The 21,112-nt window shown below is 39.5% G+C and overlaps 1 protein-coding gene across 1 annotated transcript in view; it reads right to left on the bottom strand.

Moving 5' to 3' along the window:
* CNTNAP5 (contactin associated protein family member 5) overlaps window positions 1–21,112 on the bottom strand; it is an 884,418-nt gene that overhangs the window by 118,250 nt on the left and 745,056 nt on the right. The window contains exons 17-18 of the mRNA XM_007456361.1: window positions 17,053–17,271; window positions 228–467 (exon numbers count right to left, since the gene is read on the bottom strand). Of these exons, the coding sequence (XP_007456423.1) occupies window positions 228–467; window positions 17,053–17,271 (459 nt within the window). The remainder of the gene's footprint in view (window positions 1–227; window positions 468–17,052; window positions 17,272–21,112) is intronic.

Here is a 21,112-nt window from a genome sequence, read left to right as displayed (position 1 = left end):
CCTGTTCCTATCCAACCAGTTCAACTGGACTGCCAGTATCAATGCACAAGAAGAATGAGTATATGTAATTATGTTAAGGAGCTATGCAGAGTCTCTAAAGAGAGGGAAACTGAGGAAGAGTAAATGGTTGTATGAGGACTGTCTAGGGCATGGGTTTCCTATGACTTCACTACAACCTGTAAGCACTAAAACACAGCACATGGGGAAAACATAAGTTTCTACTGTACCTTTTCTGCAAAAGGGCCCTTCGTACGGTGAATTGGTGCAGTCGCAGAAGTACCCATTGTGCTTCTCCACACACTTGCCTCCGTTGTGGCAGATGCGGCCGTAACTGCTGCAATGGCCCGGGCATCCGGGCCGGACTCCAGACGTGACCTTTGCCCTCTCCTCCAGGTCCAGTTTCTGCCCATTCAAGCGTAAGGAGCGTATGCATCCTAGGAAGCCTTTCTGTCTTGATGATGTTCCCCCTGTGCAGTGAAAAATAAAAGGAAAAAATATATATAAGGTACAGGGTTCACATTTTTGAAGTTTAATAGCACTGGTGATAGTTAATTATTGTGCTGTTGGCATCCTGTGTTGGGCTTTTCTATTAGTTTCCGGTGAGAATTAGGAATTCAAAGAACCTGGGGGAAAGGCATGTGTTTTCTGGCTGGAAAATGAACTTCCCCACTCAAAAAATAGATAAATAAAAGACTGTGATTCATGTGGAATACTGTACTTGACATGTTTAAGATATAAAACTTCAGATGGCCCCATTCCTTGCAAATAAAATTAAATGTGCTCTTTGTCTATAGCAGACATTTATCTGAAGGTGAATGCACAGAGTGGAAGTGTCCCTCTGGTGAAGTTAGAAGCAAGGTAGGTTAGGTGCACTGAGTTAGAAAAGGCAATGAGTGTTGTAAAGCTTATGCAGGAGAGTGTCATGTACTATGAAGAGGTGTATGTTAGTACCGGACAGACATGGTGTCAAACTACATGCCAGTAGCCCATTAGACATAATGACCACTGGATCCCCTAAGCCTCAGCTCCTTGATCTGTAAAATAAGAATCAGTCTATTTCATGTGTTCATGGTAAGGCTTAGTAATTATTGGTCTTCACTATCCCTTCTCTTGAGCCCTCAAAATGGCTAGAACTAGTAGGTTGTATATATATACATACTATTGATTACCCCCAAATTATTATTTAGAAAATAAATTTTTCCTTCTGGAATACAGAATAGAATTGCAACCCAACTTTCTGCTGTGGGTATATCTTGAAGGTTTCAGCGAGATTCACAATGCTTGTTGCAAATTATTTAAGAACAGAGGAGATTCAAAGTGACAGAGTGTTTTTTTACTGTTGGAAACCTAGAATCCTACCAACCTAAATCAGAGGATATTAGAAAAATGTGTAAGGAGAGACAACACGCCAAGAAATAAGCCAAATTCCAACACCATATTGATTTGGTGTTGGGAATTCTGGGAGCTCCCAGAGAAGACACAGGGCCAGCCTGCCATTACAAAACACAAATTCTAATTGAAATATAATGCTTTGGCCTCAAGTCCATTCAAGTGGATAAATGGAGGACACACTCAAGTCTTCAAGGTCTACAGAGTGTCCTAATGGAAAGGAGAAGGTGTTAGAAAACAAGGGCAGTCAATATTAGGACAGAGTGTGAGTGTGTTTCGTGTTTGGTAATTGCAATCATTGTTGCTTTTGTTGTGGTCATCCATTTACAATGCTTGGTGTCAGTTTATTTATCTCTTGTAAAAATAAAATACTGTGGTGTGTGTGTTATATGTATGATAGTCATTGGCTGCCTCTAAAAGACTGAAACAAAATGTTTTTAAAGAATTAATCTAGTCTCTTATTCTGAAGGAGTGATAAAACTCCACTCTATTTTCAGTTCTGATAAGTGATACCCAAGCAGACCAGAAGGTCAAACCCACATTGCTTTCTCCTGTCTGTCTCAATTTTAGTGAGTAAATCTCCTTTTAACTACAAGATAAATCAATTATAAATACAAGCAGATCATAGGGAAAGCTTCATTATTTCTTTCCTAGAGATGGTGTAGAATAAAGAGAGGAGGATTTATGTAGTCAAATGTTTTGTTTTATTTTCCCCTTTATTTTGTAGTCACTCCGTGTGGTGGATTAGAATAACTCTTCATAAATCTTGTTAGTGGCATTTTTCTTCTAAGCAGAAGTGGAGAATGCAAGATCTATTGCAAATCTGCTTGCATGTGACTTAGTCAACACGTTTATAAACAGAGGAGTAGCTGGGGTGGTTTTTCTGGCAGAAATACATTCCTTGATGTTTGAGACATATAGAGTATGGTGAAAATGACCCCAAACAAGGGGATCCTTTCAATCCTAGATGCTGATAAAACACAATGACACAAAGAACGTGAACCAAATTGCGCAATGAACTAAATTTCCATTTTTGCCTGACTGCTTTTTATTCTTTTTATTCTTTAGAGGTTAGGCTCCCCTTTCTTCATGGAAAGGTAATATTGTAGACCAAGAATAGAATGCTTCTAGAAAGATGCTTCCCACCCACACACACCCAATCCAGTGGTTAGCACTCTCCATTTTCTGACATTACCTACTATGAGTTGTGTTGATGGAGGTGAGAATCTTCCCTGAAACTTGAATACTGTACAGAAAGGCAGCCCCAATCTTCCCTCCCCTTTCTCACTCACAGCCCTTTGCCCCCAACTCTGTCCTGTGGATATGACCTCCCAGCTATCTCCGAATCAATCTGCTTCTTCCCACACCAAGAGCCATGTCTTGAATCCCTCTCACCCTCACTTGAATCCCTTAAACTGAAACAGGCTGGGACCTGGGACCTGGGAACCTTTGCTGCAGTACTTGCACCTGGACAAACATCTCCTCAAGCAACAGACACAAAGAAACTATGAGGGACTAAAAATAACTGCGTGCATGTGCAGCTGGGGCAAATTCTGGACAAGAAGATACAAAAAGACCAAAAAGCTCAACTGCCACTTCTGAACAGCTCGGAGCAAAAGCAGGGCACTGCGTGTGCCCCCTGCATACAGCACCACTGAAGCGTGGGCAAACCACCTAAGTCCCAGTAAAGCCTTGCCTGAATTTCTTGTGTGGCCTCTATAGTCAATTTCTATTGATTGGTGCAGGCCAAGAACCCTGGTCCGTATCAGCACCACCTTCTAACGGATCTCACTACGCTTGACTCCTTCCACAGACTCACCACTTTGCAATCAGAGAGACCAAACAGATGTGAACATTTGATCCTGCTAGTCCTGTTTAATGCCCTTCAGAGACTAGTCATCATCCTGAGGTTCAAGCTCAACTCCTTACCTAGAAGGTACTGCATAGATCTGGCCTCTGCTTACCTATTCATCCCCTCCTCCTGCACTCCCTGCCCTGATTTCAGTGCACCAGGCTTTCTGAACTACAGTGTCTCCCCACTGACCATGGTCTCTCTCAACTTCGGACCTACTCCTGTCCTGTGTGTTTTTTGTTTTTTTGTTTTGTTTTTTTTGTGGTACATGGGCCTCTCACTGTTGTGTCCTCTCCCGTTGCAGAGCACAGGCTCTGGACGCACAGGCTCAGCGGCCATGGCTCACAGGCCCAGCCGCTCCGCAGCACGTGGGATCTTCCCAGACTGGGGCACGAACCCTTGTCCCCTGCATCGGCAGGCGGACTCTCAACCACCGCACCACGAGGGAAGCCCTGTCCTGTGTATTTATGTGGTGTATTACACACACCTTTCCCCTTACTCTCCACTGCTCAATCTAGTCCATCCCTGCAATCACAAACACACACACTGGCACTCACACACATGCGTCCCTTCATCAATATTTCTGCCTACCCAGGATTTATTTTAATTAGTTGCCAATGTTTTTAAAACATGAACTACTTGAAATCTAAAAAAAAAAATAATGATACAAATGAACTTATTTACAAAACAGAAATAGACCCACAGACACAGAACACACTTATGGTTACCAAATGGGTGGGGGTGGGGAGGAATAAATTAGAAGTTTGGGATTGACATACACACACTACTATATATAAAACAGATAAACAACAAGAACCTACTGTATAGCACAGGGAACACTACTCAATGTTTTATAATTACGTATAAGGGAAAAGAATCTGAAAAATGAGTATATATATATGTATAACTGAATCACTTTGCTGTATGTACACCTGAAACTAGCACAACATTGTAAATCAACTATACTTCAATTAAAAAAAAAAAAAAAAAGACCGTGCCCTTATGTTAGCACTGGGCTTGGCACAGAGTTAATTAATTAATTAATTTAATTAAATAGAACATGAACTATTTAAAAAATTCTAGTAAGTCATTCATTGAAAAATCAGAAAACCTGTTAACAATGAAGCTGCTTTCCTGCATGACAAAGCCCAGCTGCACTGGGAGAAGTTCCTGTAAGACAGGACATGCCCTTTCCACTTGGCCACGTTCCCCACCAGGACCACTTCATTCATTTAGACTGCTTTCCTGACCCTTGCAGGTATTTGAATTTTCAGCTAATGCTCTAATATATTTTTTATCTCCTTCTTGCCTAGAGTTGAAAGAAGAACAAAAATAAATGTAGCATTATCCTTAAAGCAGATGACAGTCATGTTTGGGAGTCTTGTACTTAATCTGCAAGCTGTTTAAGAATCCAAACATTGCTTCTAATTCTAAAAAAAAAAAAAAAACATACTTACTGTATGCTAGAAACTTTATAATTAACTCATTCAATACTCAGTGGGAAACAAGTTATTCATATTATTGACATTCATATTATTGACATTCCATAGTTGAGGAAACTTAGTGTCAGAGAGATTGTTTTGGCCAAAGTCAAGAATCAAATTGGGGCTTCCCTGGTGGCACAGTAGTTGAGAGTCCGCCTGCCGATGCAGGGGACACGGGTTCGTGCCCCGGTCCGGGAAGATCCCACATGCCGCGGAGCGGCTGGGGCCCGTGAGCCATGGCCACTGAGCCTGTGCATCCGAAGCCTGTGCTCCGCAACGGGAGAGGCCACAACAGTGAGAGGCAAAAAAAAAAAAAAAAAAGAATCAAATTGATTTTACGTGGCAGAGCCAGAAGTCTGACTGAGATCCCTTGACCTTCAAAGCCTGAATACCTTCAAAGCCGTAAAATCCTAAAATGAGATATTTGATTAGACAAGATTGAAATGGAGCAAGATCTTATGGTCCTGCCTGCCCTCATATTCTCTGCCTACCTCTTGTCTGTAGAAAAATTTAGTCAAAGAATAAATTTAATCAGAGAAGTGAGAAAATGCAGAAGTGAAGAAAAACAGTCAAACAGGACAAAATAATAATTGTTTAGTCATTAAGCAAAGTCAAGGACCTTTAGTTCCTCTTCAAGGGCTATGGATAATATTCTGAGCCGTATCCTGTGAGATGTTTTGTAGATACTGAAACCCCAACCAGGTGGAAGAAGTTAACTACATGATGACCAGATTGTAGCCATGACATAAGCTGCCACAATTCCAAAAACTGGTGTCAAAGAAATAGGAATAAACAGATCCTTGAACTGAAGATTAGCTGTACTCAAAACAATCAAGATGACACTGATCAGACCACTGCATGACCAATTTCAAGATGACTGTCAGAGCTGACTGTGCTGTTTCTGCATGTAGTCCCTCCCTCTGCCTATAAAACCCTGAAACTCCCCTTTAAAAGCTCTTGCCCACTGATTGTCACTTTGGACATGAGTCCGCCCTCTCCCCCAGTTGTCAGTCTCTGAAATAAAGCAACCTTTCCTTTCCATCAACCTTGCCTCTCGAGTACTGGTTTTCAAGTGGTGAGGAGCCAGACTCCACTTTCAGTAACAATTTGGGTCAGTACTACAACTAAGTGCTGCTTCTACTTGCTTTTTCTCATCTCTTACATGGTTTCTCCCACCTAGTAATATACACGTATGCATTTATCTTCTTAGACCATTAGTTCACCAGCCTAACTAGAAGCAATTTTGTGTGACTCTCTTCTGTTGGCCCTTGGTATCAAGTGTGCTCATTCCTTGGACTGAGTATGAATCAACTCTTAAAAAGGTTACCATGATCATTCTAAACCTGTCTTAGAAAACCTCCATGTGTCAGCTCGACAAATGCTCATTGCTTCCAGAGAAACATCTCAATTCCTTGGGCCCTCCTTGAACAAGAGAAGAAGGGCGTCTGTTTTTCTCATATGTGCCTGCTGTCTTGATCATACATGCTCAAACAAAACTCCTTTGCTGAACTCTTTCTTTGGAACAACGTTGAATGTGCCAGGTTGGGCTCCCATTTCACAAAAATAAGCGGTGTCATTCTCTCTCTCTTCTTGAATTTGGAGCAGTTGTTTTCTATATGAACTACTTTGCCTAAAGTCAAGAGTCGAGTGAAGTGCAGGTGTATTACCATCTAGATTTCAAATTCTAAAGTGGGAGCAGGTTTAGCATGTATATGCTGAATAAAAACAAATGCACTAACCAACAGTTATCTTCTGTTTTTATCCTGCCCCTTCAACTGGCAGAATCTTGGTATCAGAAAGAAATCCTAGTGGAGGCTTTAATTCCAAAACATAATTTCCTTAAGGATAAAGCATGCATCTGGTTACGTTTTGCCAGATACAGGAATCAATAAACACACACGATGTAATAATGCAGGTGACACTAACTGGATGTCTACAAAGTAAAATAGTGATAGTAAGAGCCAATTTGAACTAAGAGCTTACTTCTTATCAAGCACTTTTACCCATTGAATTTCACAGGCATTTTCTGATTTAACCCTTACCACAAATTGTGGTACCCAAACAGAATACCAAGTCTCCTCAGAAAACTGGAAAAGGGTTTGTTGATGATTTAGAATCAGTTAACAACAGATTGAAATTGTTTCCTCGTTTGTTTGGTAGAAATGAATGCTGTGAAAAACTTTTGAAGAAGAATTCAGCCACACTTATCAAGGGCCATTAAAGCATTATTATCATTGGCCTTACCCAAATTTTAAAATAAATATTCCAAATGGAGCTGGGGGATGATTATACCCAGAAATATTTAATTTGGCTTTATACATAGTCATTACTAATACTTCATTATTTGCACATATAACATAGTTGTATATCTATAATATCCCCCCAAAATAATAATGGCAAATTATTACAATTAAAATGAAAGTATAAGAATGTGGATGGGCTTCCCTGGTGGCACAGTGGTTGAGAGTCCGCCTGCCGATGCAGGGGACGCGGGTTCGTGCCCCGGTCCGGGAAGATCCCACATGCCGCGGAGTGCCTGGGCCCATGAGCCATGGCCACTGAGCCTGCGTCCGGAGCCTGTGCTCTGCAACGGGAGGGGCCACAACAGTGAAAGGCCCGCATACCGCAAAAAAAAAATAAAAGAATGTGGATGGATATAAATGTCAACATACTAAATCAATAATGGTCCTATAGAGCAACAATAACCAATTAGTCCATGTGCTAGCAAGAAAAAAATCCTATTTAACAACAAAAGCAGCCAAACATCTGGAAATTAACTTAAGATCTATGACCATAAAAAAGAAAATAATAACAATTTACCTTGGCTCATAAAGAATAAATAAAGAGATGGAACATGTTTCCATATAATTTAGCAATGTATAATTATTTCCTTTAATGCAATACAATCCCAAACAATAACCCAAGAAAATTTGTAACATTCAAGAAAAATTATTTTCATAGAACATGAAAAGCTAATTCTAAAATCCATAAAGAAGGTGGTTGATAATAGTTAACAGAGTGTTAAGGAAAGGAATCAGGTGTGTTTGTGGGGTCGAGGGGAGGGATTGTCCTAATCAAGATCAAAATATGTTCTGTACCCAGTGTCTGCTGCCTGGGGTAGAGACTGCAATTGTGCTGCCCTGGCAGCTTCTTCCTTTTTGTTATGTAAAATTCATTTGTGATAAACATCAAAATGTACAGTTGCTTAAGTTATGATTATGTATACTTTAATGATTATTAAAGTATTTAAAAAATTAAAAAAATATATGTTCTGTAAGTATGATGTTGGCACAGCACCTGGAAAAAAACTATGTAAATAAATCAGAGTGGGAAATTCAGAAACACATTCTTTACACAGAGAGATTTTAAACCTTATAATATATACTGGAGGTGCAAGTAACTAGGTAAAAGAGGAACCATGAAATAAATGGAGATGACAAATAATATTTGGGGAAATAAATAAAATTACAATCCTACCTCAAAACCTTAAACAAATTCCACATGCAATAAAGACATAAAAATGACAACAAACAAAACAATGACACAAAAACTAAAAATATTAGATAAAATATTATATAGAAGTTTAAAATAATATGATATTTATACTGACATGCTAAGTTTCCCATGGCACATGTTAAGTAAAAAGCAAATGAAAAAAAAAATACAGCAAGCAAGCTGTGGTATAATACACAGAAGTATATTGGTTAAGTAAATAGATTCACAAATAATAACATTGTATGGTGTTTCCTCAGGGTAGTTAAATGTATGTAACTACTTTGATGCCTGGAAAGTGTCATACTAGGCTAATATTGGTCGTCTCTAAGAAGAGCCCTAAGATTATTATTGAATAATTTTACAGCAAACATGTATTTGTGTACTGACTGTATAATTCAAAATAAATATTTTCATTTATTATGTATATCATGCATAATCCTGCTTATCATTTTTAGAGGCATTTACGAAATTATTTATTATTTCAAGTTTCAAAAGAAACTCCTTGCTATAGAATTATGTATATCTCTAAAAATTCTTTATTAATATATGTGATATTTGGATATTAGCAAACACTTTTCCCAGAATCAGCATGTTTGTGCCTGTGGGGTGGGTTGGAGTATGTATGGATTTTCTGCAAAGTCTATTTTTTCCAAGACTACAGACCAAAACCAAACATTTGCCTTCTTTTTAGCAGAATGGTGGCAGGGCACAAGATTTTGCCCATTCAGAGCACTATATGGATGTTCTAGGAAATCCCCATTTGGTTATTATTTACAATTCAGAGGGAGGTGAAGGAAACAAGCAAGCAATTGAATTGTGCCTGTTTCTGTTGCCCACAGAATTGTGGAGCAGTAGGGAACTAGCTCCACCACAGTTCAAGGTGTCTGATGTAGTGGTCCAACTGTTTTGCTAAAGAAGCCTCTGAATTATTGCTTTGCATCTCATTTGGAGATACCCCTGAGAGAATATCAAGATGATGGGGCAGGCATTTGCAGCAACATGGATGGACCTAGAGATTATCATACTAAGTGAAGTAAGCCAGAAAGAGAAAGACATATATCATATGATATCACTTATATGTGGAATCTGGAAAAATGATACAAATGAACTTATTTACAAAACAGAAACAGACTTACAGACATAGGAAACAAACCTATGGTTACCAAAGGGGAAATGTGAGGGGGAGGGATAAATTAGGTGTTGGGATTAACATATACACACTACTATATATAAAATAGATAAACAATAGGACCTACTTTATAGCACAGGGAACTCTACTAAATACTCTGTAATAACCTATAGGGGAAAAGAATCTGAAAAAGAATGGATATATCTATATGTATAGCTGAATCACTTTGCCATACACCTGAAATTAACACAACATTGTAAACCAACTACACTCTATCATAAAATAAAAATTAAAAAACAAAAAAACGTTCTGTCAAATGATTTTAAAAAAAGAAAGATGATGTGGTAGGAAAGTCTGCCATAATCCTCATCACAGAGTCTGGAATAGTGACAGGAGCCAGTTTGACCAGATGAGTCCCATCTCCCATCTCACAAAGATGAGAGCACAGTCATCCCTCACTTTGCTTCTTTCTGCCACTGTTTCTGAAGATGAAAAATCACTGAGAAAATCACTATCAAAAACAGCCTTAAATCACCCTCCTTGCAAGAGCAACTGGATAAGAAATATCATAGGAGCTCCAGGTCTTTTCTAGTCAGTGGAGAAGCTACTTGCTTCTTCCAGGCTGGCTGCCAGGCCAAGTCATTGCCCAGATGACAGCAGCTTCAGGATTTCCTGGAAGCTGGGGCCCGTGGAAATCACTCTAATTAGTTTTCTCCAGGGAGGCCCTGCTGAGAACAGAGATTCCCTCAGAAGCTGAACCACAGACCCATTCAAGGAAATAAGTCAATAAAGTAAAAGCCTATAAGCTTTAAGAATTTTCCCTAATAGTCCCACCTGCCCTAGAGTGATTTTACAGTTGAGCTCAGGAAACCCTGAAATACAAAAGGAGCCTACAATTCACTAACGGGATAGTAACAGTGGCAATTCATGGCTAACAGTTCTCACAATCCAGTCTACTAACATTGTCCTGACTTTCTGATGCATGTATGCAGTAATCACTTTGGGGTTCTTTCTTATTCCAGCTTCTTTTTGGAAGTGATGGCTGCCATATGACTAGGGATACGTCATCAAATGTGGGAAGCAACTCTCTCCTTTCAGAAAAATTAGCTGAAACTTGGAAATAAAGCAAAAAATGGATGATATTTGTCCAGTGGAGATGCAGATAATTTCTTTCCAGCATAACAGATAACTCCAAAGATGGCCTGGTGAGAAATGGTTTCTATTTAAATCTACAACTTTATTCTAACTTTTGTGTTGTTAAATTCTCTGTACATATGCCAGCTTTTTAGATGCTCTCTGAACTGATCATGACATCTTAATGGCTTCCTTATTAATTAGAGTGAAATAAAATATTTGACTCATGTTTATTTTCTATTCACCTGAAACTCATTTTAGCTTTTGGAAGATTAGATTTTAACACATACTACCAGGATCAGTTAAAATGGTGTTACTTATCATTAGAAAATATGAAACTTATGGAAAGGCCTTAATCGCACTGTGCACAATAACTGGGGCTAATAATAATAATAACATAATAATAAAATACTAAGATATCTACAGAACTTTTAGTCTTTTGTAAACATGATGATTGAAGAGGTGTCTGCCAGGTAGATCAAGGGTGGGGTTGCCCATCCTAGTTTGAGAGTCAGGACCATCAAGAGAGTGTGAATCAAAAAATGCAAACTCGATTCTAAGGAAGCAATTGAATTTAAAGGGTGTTTTGGAGAAGAAAGTGGGAGAAAAGGAGGCATTCTTTTATGGTCAATTCTTGGGAGGAATGAAAAATAAATTTCTCTTAAAAAATTACTTTGATTAAAAAATGTGTGTGTGTGTGTGTGTGATGCACAATACATCCATGTGATTGTGCCTCAGGTAGGGTTCTCCAGCAAACAGGCTGTGAGATGAAGTTAAAGGGGCAGGATGTTTGTCAGGGGGAACCATTGGGAACCACACTTTTGAGCCAGAGAGTCAGGAAGCAGAAGTGGGCAAAGGAGTGAGCTCTGGCGCAGGTCTGACAGTCTAGAAAAGCCCCACAGAGAGTGCTGGAGCTAGAAAAGTCCATCAGAGATGTGCTTCCTTGGGCCAGAATGGTTGTGCCTTTGTACCCTGGTCTCAAGTTATTATTGTCTGTGGACCTCCCTGGAAGGATGGGACCTTGTCCTGAAGAGATGCAGTAGCTGAAGGGGCAGACAGAGGGAGACTGTCTTCCAAGAGCACTCCCAGCAGCAGGGCCTTCTTGAATGGCGTCCTGGGCAGCACATCCTAGAGTCTATGAGGTTCCTAAGCCTCTCTACACAGGGGCCTGAGATGACCCTCACCCTTCAGCCTGAGACATGGATGGTGAAGCAGGAAGCTGAATTAAAACATGGCATCTCTCACCTCTTCTACAAAATTGCCTTCCCCAACTCAAGTGTCTCTGAAGCCAAATCCTTTTCTCTCTGAATCAGAAGAAACTTGGTAACACAATGAGAACAGAGTGTAAATCTGCCAATACATGTTCAGAGAGTTCTGACTACATCTTCTTCCCCACCATTGTTCTGCTCCAAGGCTTTCTCACCTCCTCCTCTGAGTCATCAGCTTTGTTTCCAGAGCCTTGGAGAAATGGAAACAGGTTATTGGTGGGGTTGCAGCATCAGTATGCCAGGCTGGGCCCACTCTTTTCTAAACTGGAGCTTCCCTGGTTGTCCTGATTACATCAGCTCAATGGTCCCTTGGCTTTGGAAAAGACACAACAACTTCTCACCTCCCTCAGTTTGGGTCCTTGAACATCCAGAGTGTGCTGTTTTATTTTCCAGAAATATCTGGCTTGAATTGCGTTTTATAATTATCACCCGAGCTCCACATGAATGGTGCTGTCCTAATGTTTTCTTTCTTTACTGAGTTACAGATTTTGATGACTGGCAGTGCCAGAGTAACTAGAATGACTGCTTCTACTGTTGAGTTTTTGTGTGGTCCAAATCTCAGGGCTTTTCTCCCTGGGCTTCATGAGAACATGATGCCATGTTGTACCTTTCTTCAAAAACAGATAGCATGCTTTGAGATATGTTTTGTCAAAGGCAGAATTAAAACTTAAAAATGTGAAACTGTACAAGAAAGTTGTATATTCTCCTTCAATGTCCCATTACCAATCTAATGCGGTCAGTATAGGATGAAATGAGCTTCAATTAAAGCATAAGAGATTGTAGATAAACATTTCCAAAAGGGTTTTGGAATATTAGGGGGCAGAAAATACTAACATGGGCTATTGGGATGGGTTCATTGTACTCAACTCTCAACATTTTCAAGATGAGACAAAATTTTGTGGAAGGGGTCATTTAATCATTCACTTCTCTGAAAATAAACAGAACCAGTGTTCTTTCAAAGCACTTTCAAGCTCTAAGAATCTGATTTTGTGGAGCAGAAGTGGTGTTGGGGGAAAAAAATGCATGAGGAACAGGTGGCTCTTCATCATTTTTTTTTTTTTTTCATTGTAGATGCATTGAGTGACTGCCACTTGGTAGGTAACAAGGAAGCAAAGCATTCACGGGACTTGCCTGCTAGTGTTCTGAGGTTTCCTAAAACTTCTTAAAGGAATCAGGACACTTTCTCTTATTTAACTACTATGGGGAATATCAGAAATCATGTATTAATATTTTTACTAAGCTAATTTCTTTACTAAGATGATTCAAGTATACTTGACATATTAACTTTGAAAAAATAAACTTGTTGGTAAATCAGAACTTATCATCAGAAATGTATAGGATGCTGAAAAGACAATTTCTTTACTTTTTGTTTCACCATTGACATCCTCCATGCACAATGGTTTTATGTAACAAATATGCTAAAAGGTGATTTTCCAGTTCTTCCTTAACATGAACAGGATGTGTATCTCTTCCTCTGCTTTGAGACACAGTATATCTTCCAGACAGAAAACTCTGCTGGCTTGTGTCAGGAAAGCCATCCTTGTGGGGCACTCGCAAGTGTAAATATAAGTGACTATTCCACAGAGAGACTCTAGCAGTTTCTGAAATGTTAGGGCAGAGAGCAAATGAGACCCACCTTTCCTGGTTTCACTGCTGACCTCGCTTTTGACACACTTCACCTGAAAATAGTAATAATAATTCCCAACCAGTGTGGAATCAGGAGCAGCACTGTGGGTAGGGGGGAAATCGCTTCAACTGTATGATTTACCAAGTCAGTGAAATACTTTCCCCAAGGAGCTCTAAGTGGGAGTTACTTCAGTTTATTTTGACACAAATAAAGCAGCTGAGCCAAAAAACAAAGAAAAAATAAAGAAAAAGGTCCATAAAAGGCCAAAAAGATAAGAAGAAAGTAAGGCAACACAAAAATGAGACTCACAGGCTCACAGCTTTACAAAATGTCCATTCTATAATTGCAACATATTTGGAAAGATGGGGTGTCAGATTTGGGACAAAGAGATAATTTCCTGGCTGTGACATCCACATGGGCATGAGGGTGAGGGTAAGGATGATTGTCATGCTTAATATACAGATGGAGATGGGACATCCTCAAGTTGTAAGGGATCAGTTACTGGGCTCATCAATTTCATTCTGCAAATAATGAAGGCAATGAATCCACTTAGGCTAGTTGTTTTTCTACCAGGGTCCCACGGCCTGTTGGCAGTTGACCTGGAGTTCTTACCCAGATTTCTTCATTTCATTTGCAGCTATAAGTGCTAGTTCTTGGATTTCTCTTGCCTTTTCCTCGTATTGACTTGAAAAGCTAGTAGGGAAGAGCAAAGCGAGGGATGATACTGCCAAGAGTTTTAAAGCTGAAACTACCCCAAGCTTGAAGTGTGCATTTCAGAAGCTCTGTGTTATGAAGCTTCTCCTACTCTATTCAAGAAATACAACCAGTGAAATGGCATGGTTGCAATTGTTCCTAACTATCAGGGAAATAAAAGCTTGAAGTTAAAATATTGATTCTGGGAATCCAGCATGCATTGACTCAGGCATCAGCACTTCAACTTGTCACATTCCAATGACTGGGGTAGTGCTAAGAGATATATCCATTCTATAAAATTCAACCTGTTTCTGGTACTTGGGAAGCACTCACAAGCACAGCAGCAATGCCAGTGATTACCATACTTGAACGATGCTATGTTTTGATTGAAAGATCCTTCAGAGGTTAAAGGTATCTAGACAGACATATCCAAATTAATATTTAAGTACTGTCACAATCAATCTGTCCCAGTAAAAATAGATAATGAACAAGGACCTACTGTATAGCACAGGAAACTATACTCAATAACCTATGTGGGAAAAGAATCTGAGAAAGAATGTGTATATGTATACGTATACAGAATCCCTTTGTTGTACACCTGAAATTAACATGACATTGTAAATCAAATATACTTTAATTAAAAAAAATTTAAAAAGCACACTGCAATCATATCTTTCTCTGCTTAGCAAATATAAAAATCCAGTGACTCAAATTTTCTGAATGATAGAGAATGCAATTCGTCATTTTGGCTGCTCTAGCTAAGTAGAGGCCTTTTTTTTTTAAACCATTGAATCATACAAACTAGAAATATTGGGACTTCAATTTTTTTGGCCACCTGACACTTCTAAACAGGTTGAACACTAAACAACAAAATTCAAACCAACAGAGTAAAATGGCCTCCAACAGCATGTTTTTCTTCTTCAAGTACATTAAGACAAATTCAATAAAGCAGAGTACCATCTGAGATGGAGCCTATTGGGAAGCTGCTCTTGCTGCAGCTGACCTTGGCTCCACCTTGAGCAAGGTATCTCTCCAGACCTATAGATATGCTCTTACTCATTGCATTTGTGATCAGTTAACAGAAACATTTAGAGATAAAAACCCGCAAGGAAACACAGCTGCCTCTTTTCCCTTTCGACTTGCACAAAGTTTGTCACATATTCACATATTAATAGCAGTCACATATGATAATTTCTTAAGTACATGGAATTTGCATGAAGGGATTAAAAAAATTCCATCTTTATATACACCTTTCAGCCAGAAAGATTCATCAGTACTGCCTGAAGATAAATTAAACTTTGGCATGGAATATAATTTATGAAAATTGCAAACTACTTGAATTGATTACACTAAAAAAGACATTAAATATTGATGACTAGCAAACTTATTCAGAGCAATAAAATGTGATGTTTAAATAGAATGAAAACATCAATATAAATTTAAAAAATATTTTAATACTAAATCATATCACTGATGTAGGTTAAGTGAGTACTTTTTCATCATAAAATCATTTTTAATCACTTATATCTTAGCTCCTGATGGATAGGTAAAACATGATAGATGAAGAAAGAAATATGATTCCTGTTGGAAAGAGAGATTACAGATTCTGTTACTTCTTTTCTTTTAGCTGGTGTGTTCTTAGTGACAGATTTCCTCAGAGTTAAAAGTTGCACAAACCCAAACTTAAAGGAAGCAAGTAAGAAACACCCACTGATTGCTGATGGCATTTCATTACTAGCAGTAAAGCTATGTAGTGTGAGTGTTGGTAAAATAAATACATAAGGAAAGAAAAGTAAATCTGGGTATACTGGCAAATTTTGGAACTAATTTATGCTACTGTTCTAAGCATCTGAGTTTCAAGTTTTATGTAAGAGCAGTGCCTTGGTTTTGATAATAATACAATATCCCTAACATTTACAACTCTATTTGTCTTTAAAGCTTTATAAGCCCTGCTCAACCTACTTTCAAAAAATCCTTTCTAAACTGTAGCTATAAGGCGGACGTTTCCCACCTGGACTAATGTGGTTAAATTCTCTCTTCCCTCTCTCTTTCTGCCTCTTTGTCTCTCTCGCACAGCACACACACACACACACACACACACACACACACACAGAGTGAGCTATTTGAAAAGAAGTTTCATTGCACAAGTCATCTTTCAATTCCCACCATCTGGCAAGGTGCATGATTTGTTTTAGGTGCTCACTGACTGCTTATGGAATGAATGAATGATTCAGTGAATGATGTTTGAGCCTTCCCAGGCCCTGTGGCAGCCAGTTCAGATGAACAGTGGCAGTGGCAGTGGCAGCCAGTTCAGAGGAACAACTTATCTAAAGGTTGATTCTGAGTCTCACGGTGGAAATGACCAGTGGAGAGACGTCTGCTTAGGGACCAGGGCTGCTTTTCTGTGCAAGTTATCAGGCAGCTGCCTAAGTGATGTGATTTCAGGGAGTATCAAAGAAGCTCCTAGTTTGAAAACCAATAGCTCCCTCCACCACCATATTACTGATGCCCTAAATCCCTTGGAGATGCTGTAACGTATTTCATTACATGGTTATCAATAATTATCTGGAGTCAGGTATCACTAGGAAGGGTGAATGGTAGCCCACTGACTTAAAGTCAACTTCTAATAAGGTTTAACTAGCTGATACATCGTTTTTTCTAAGAGTAGGTTTTGATTATGGGGATGAAAAGTAATAGAGGTTCCCGGACATCTGAGAATATAATATGTACAAGGAGAAAAGATACAAATAGAGTTTGAAACCCCCTCAAACTTTGCTAAGAGATGACATAATCTTCCATTGTTGTAGCTAATAAATCTAGTAAGGAAGAATCTGTGAAATTACATTTATAATTATAAATGTCCTATGAAATATTTTAATCATTTCCCAGGTCTAAATTAAAATAGTAATTTTCCTTGGGCCTGGTTCCACAGTGGTCTTGTAGGGTTTTTAGCACACAGGGCACCTTAAGATGTCCCCTACCTACAAACAGCTGGCTGTTGAGCTGTAACCGGAAATGGCCCTCCTCTGAGGTCTCCCTGGTCATCCTTGGGAGGTTGTCCACCTGGAGTGAGGTCTCCTTGAGGTTCCTCTCGGCCCGGACATAATGCCATTGGTTGTCATTCAGAGGAGAAGAGGACTGGACTATGAGCTCTATGGGGCCATTCCCAACATCAATGGCAAAAGTGATCTCGGAAGGAGCTGAAACCAAAAAGGAAACAGGTAGAAAGATGAAGGGAGTTGTCAGTGCATTTAGGGCACAAGCATACCCTGAACGAATGATAAAAACGATCGTACATCAACAGCTAGGTAGAGAGGCCTTCAGATGAAATCCCCTCAGTATAAAAACTACCATTAATGGTAATAACTACCAACTACTAAATCTCAAGCTCTTTTTTTGTCCTAGTTGGTTCTCATTGTGAGAATTCAAGAAATAGTATAGGGACCAGGGTCACTGATGCTGGTCTGACAAAATGCACCTGCTCCAAGGTTCTGGGTTTTCTGGATCTGTTCTGACTTCAACTGTTTCCTCATGGACAGCTATAGATACTTGGTTAGCTAAGCAGCTACACTCCTGTGAGGAGACCACACCCTGGAAAGTCCAGTGCTTGGTATTATTCATTATGCATGTTATAATAATGTATTTCATATATATATATATATATATATATATATATATATAACATATTATGTGTATTATATATATTATTATTCTATAATGTATTATTTCATCAATACATATGATACAAGAATTCACACTATTCCTATGACTTTTTTTTTAAAAGGAGGCTCAGAAATTTTAAGTGCCTTGTCTGCATCACTGCAAGTGGCAGTGTTTGGGAACAAACACAACCCTATCCCCCCAACACCCCACACAGGGCTCCTTCCATGACCCTTTCTGCCCTTCTATAGCAATCTGCTTATCGTACAAGACAGGAAAGAGCCAGTCAGGGGTAATGTTAACCTGTGATGATGATGATGTTGATGATGATGATGACAGGAAGATAATAGTGGTGGTCATGATGGTGATAGTTGTGGTGGTGATGATGATGGTGGTCGTGATAGGGATGATGATAGTGATGGTGATGGTGATGGTGGTGATGCTGATGGTGGTGATAATGTTGATGGTGGTGAAGGTGATGTGGTGATGGTGATTTTGGTGATGGTAGTAGTGAGGATGGTGGCGATGGTGATGGTGGTGATAGTGGTGATGGTCGTGGTCATGGTGATGATGGGGATGGTGACAGTGGTGTTATCACCATTAACAGAGAGAGAGAGAGAAGTAGCAGCAGCACAGTAGTACAATGTACTCTGAGAAGCACTGCCCATAGATTCTCTCATTTTAATCCTCAAAGCAACTCTATGAGAAAGGTCTCATTTTTATGCCTTTTATGGGTGAGAAAATGAAAGTTCAGACAAATAGAAATAATTTGCTTGAAGTTGCCTAGAGAGTAAGTAGAATTTGACTCCAAAAGTATAATCTCCATCTTTCTTCTCTATTTTAGTATACCTTCTTGTATTTTCTTTTATTATGTTAGAATTCTAAATCTGAAGGATGTGGAGAGGTAAATTATAATTTAAAGTTGAGGGGAAGACAGTCCTCTCTCAGGAACAGGAGCCTTTATATTCCAGACCTTCCCCTCCTTATCAGCACCTTGTGATGACCCCCCTCCTTTACACCCGAGATAGGACATGTGTATTTCTTTGACAAGGTCATCAACTAACATATCTGAATATTCAGCAATACCAAAGGTCAGTCATCACCCTGGACCACTCCTTCAACAGATTTTAAACCCTAACAGAAAGCCAGCCTTGGTATAAGAATCCCCCAATATGCAGAATTTCAAGTAGCAGAGAGTTTGAATTGTTTGGCTTCCTGGTGAATGTGAGCCCAGACTGCAAAGAGAGGCAATAAGATAGAAGCTTTACAAATGGGATTTGAGACATGGACTCTGGCATCCTCCATGACATGAGGTAAGTTTTCGAGCTTGTCACCTCTTACTTTTATCCTTTGTAAAATGGGAATGAAAACAATACCTAATTGTCAGGTTATTTATAAATTCATCCCGACAAAGTTCTTAGAACTGTGCCTGGCGTGTAGGATGTACTCAACAATGATAGCTATTGTTATTATTATCATCACCTTGGCATGGTTCACCAACCCCCGTCAGTTGTCTTTCGCTCATAAACCCATGCATTGATGGAAACAGAATTGAAGGGAGCAAATCAGATTCAACAATTGCAAGATTAAATAAGAGTGAAGTTGGCCCTTTGAGCCATTGCCTGTTTCTTATCAGGCCACCAATGCTACCTTGCAGCTCTGCTTATCCTGAGACCAAATAAACAATTACTGAGATATTGAGTGTAAATGTATTTCTCTCTAAAAACATAGGTAAAGACTCTTGAGGTTGAAGGGGAGGAATGCTAAAGATTTTGCTAAGCCTTCCTGCAAAGCTGGTCTTGTGGATATCCAGTTCCACGCAGACAGCCCATCTCTGTGGATGGAAGGCTTGATCCACTTCTGTGACAGCCTACCACACTCTGTCACTACTACCTCCTTGTTAGTTTCTGGTCTGCACTTATCTCTGCCCCCGCATTTATCCCTCTGTTGTATAATGATCTGGTTATGGTCTGTCTCCCCAGCTAGTCTGCAACCTATAGATGAATTGGACACCCAGAACCTAGGATTGGGCCTTGTATACAGGAAACTTTCATCAAACTAAAATTTAATTCATTAAAATGTTACCCTGCACACACTAAATGCAATTTTGTAATTTTCTTTCTTTCTTTATTTTTAGTTTTATACCAAGGTGTTAGGTTCCTTAAAAACCTTCTAAAATTATTATTATTTAACTTTATTCAAGTCACTATTAAAGACCTACTATGTTCAACACACTCCTCCTAGAACTAAGAGAGAATCAGTGAAATGCAATAATAATAGCTAACATTTATTGAGCACTTACCATGACCCAGGCACTCTGCTAAGCATTTTTCATGAATCAACTCCCTACAATCATATGAGAAAGGTAATATTTTACAGAGGAGGGAACTGACCCACAGATAGCTGAAAAGCTGCTCCAACCCAGAGGGGGCAGAGTCAGGATTTAAATCCAGGAGATGTGTCTCTGGAGCTTACTTTTTAACCCACTTGTCCTATGAGAAAACCACCATCCCCAAAACCTATGCAGTCCCTATCCGGCAGTCAAAGCTAGATATATAATATGGGTGCCTGGAGAAAACTGAATGAAAATAAAGGTAAGTACATGGTGATACCTCCAACACTGGCTAGTGACTTGGTGGACAGGACACCTGAGGCCAACGTCAACTAGATCTCATTTGCTGGGGGTATGGGCATAGCTCAGAGGTTCCAAATGGGAAAGCTGGAGGCCCAGTGGCAGCACTACCTCTATCATGAATTTACCATCTTCTCCCCCAACTGTCTGAAAAATATCCTCCCTTATCATTTACATCCTATGTTTCAAGACAAAGCGAAGGAGTCACTGGAGTCTTTCAGTGGGTTTTTACCCAGCCAGGGCCTGTGCTAAGCAGAGATGAATGAAACAAAATGAGCTCATGGTGTACTTTTGAGAAGACTGACCAAGAAGGGGCATGTCAAGTGGAGGAACCTGCCACAAGCATGAGAGATTTTACACCAAGTGGTCCTAGGAGATGAGAAGATGACTTCTAAGGCTCCTGTACAATGCTCTTCCTTCTTCAAACTGTGACACCATCTCTGTGTTCTCAGCCCTGCACAGGTCAGGCACGTGAGATGTCTCAGGCACCATAATGGAATAAAGAAAATGCAAGGCCTTAATGTAGTCTCCTAACCTCTCTGACCTCCCATGCATTCATCTGTAGAATGAGACGTAAATGAAATATTGTCAAACATTTTTGGAGACATGGACTCTTGGAGGAGCTGATGACAACTGTGGCTCCTATTCCAGAAAAAAAGCATACACAATTTTTTTTTTTTGCAGTACGCGGGCCTCTCACTCTTGTGGTCTCTCCCATTGCGGAGCACAGGCTCCAGATGCACAGGTTC

This window comes from Lipotes vexillifer, unplaced genomic scaffold (assembly GCF_000442215.2).
Source record: "Lipotes vexillifer unplaced genomic scaffold, Lipotes_vexillifer_v1.1 scaffold3, whole genome shotgun sequence".
Classification (NCBI taxonomy): domain Eukaryota; kingdom Metazoa; phylum Chordata; class Mammalia; order Artiodactyla; family Lipotidae; genus Lipotes; species Lipotes vexillifer.
The sequence above is the reverse complement of the archived record's forward strand: the minus strand, read 5'-3'. Positions and strand labels throughout refer to the sequence as shown.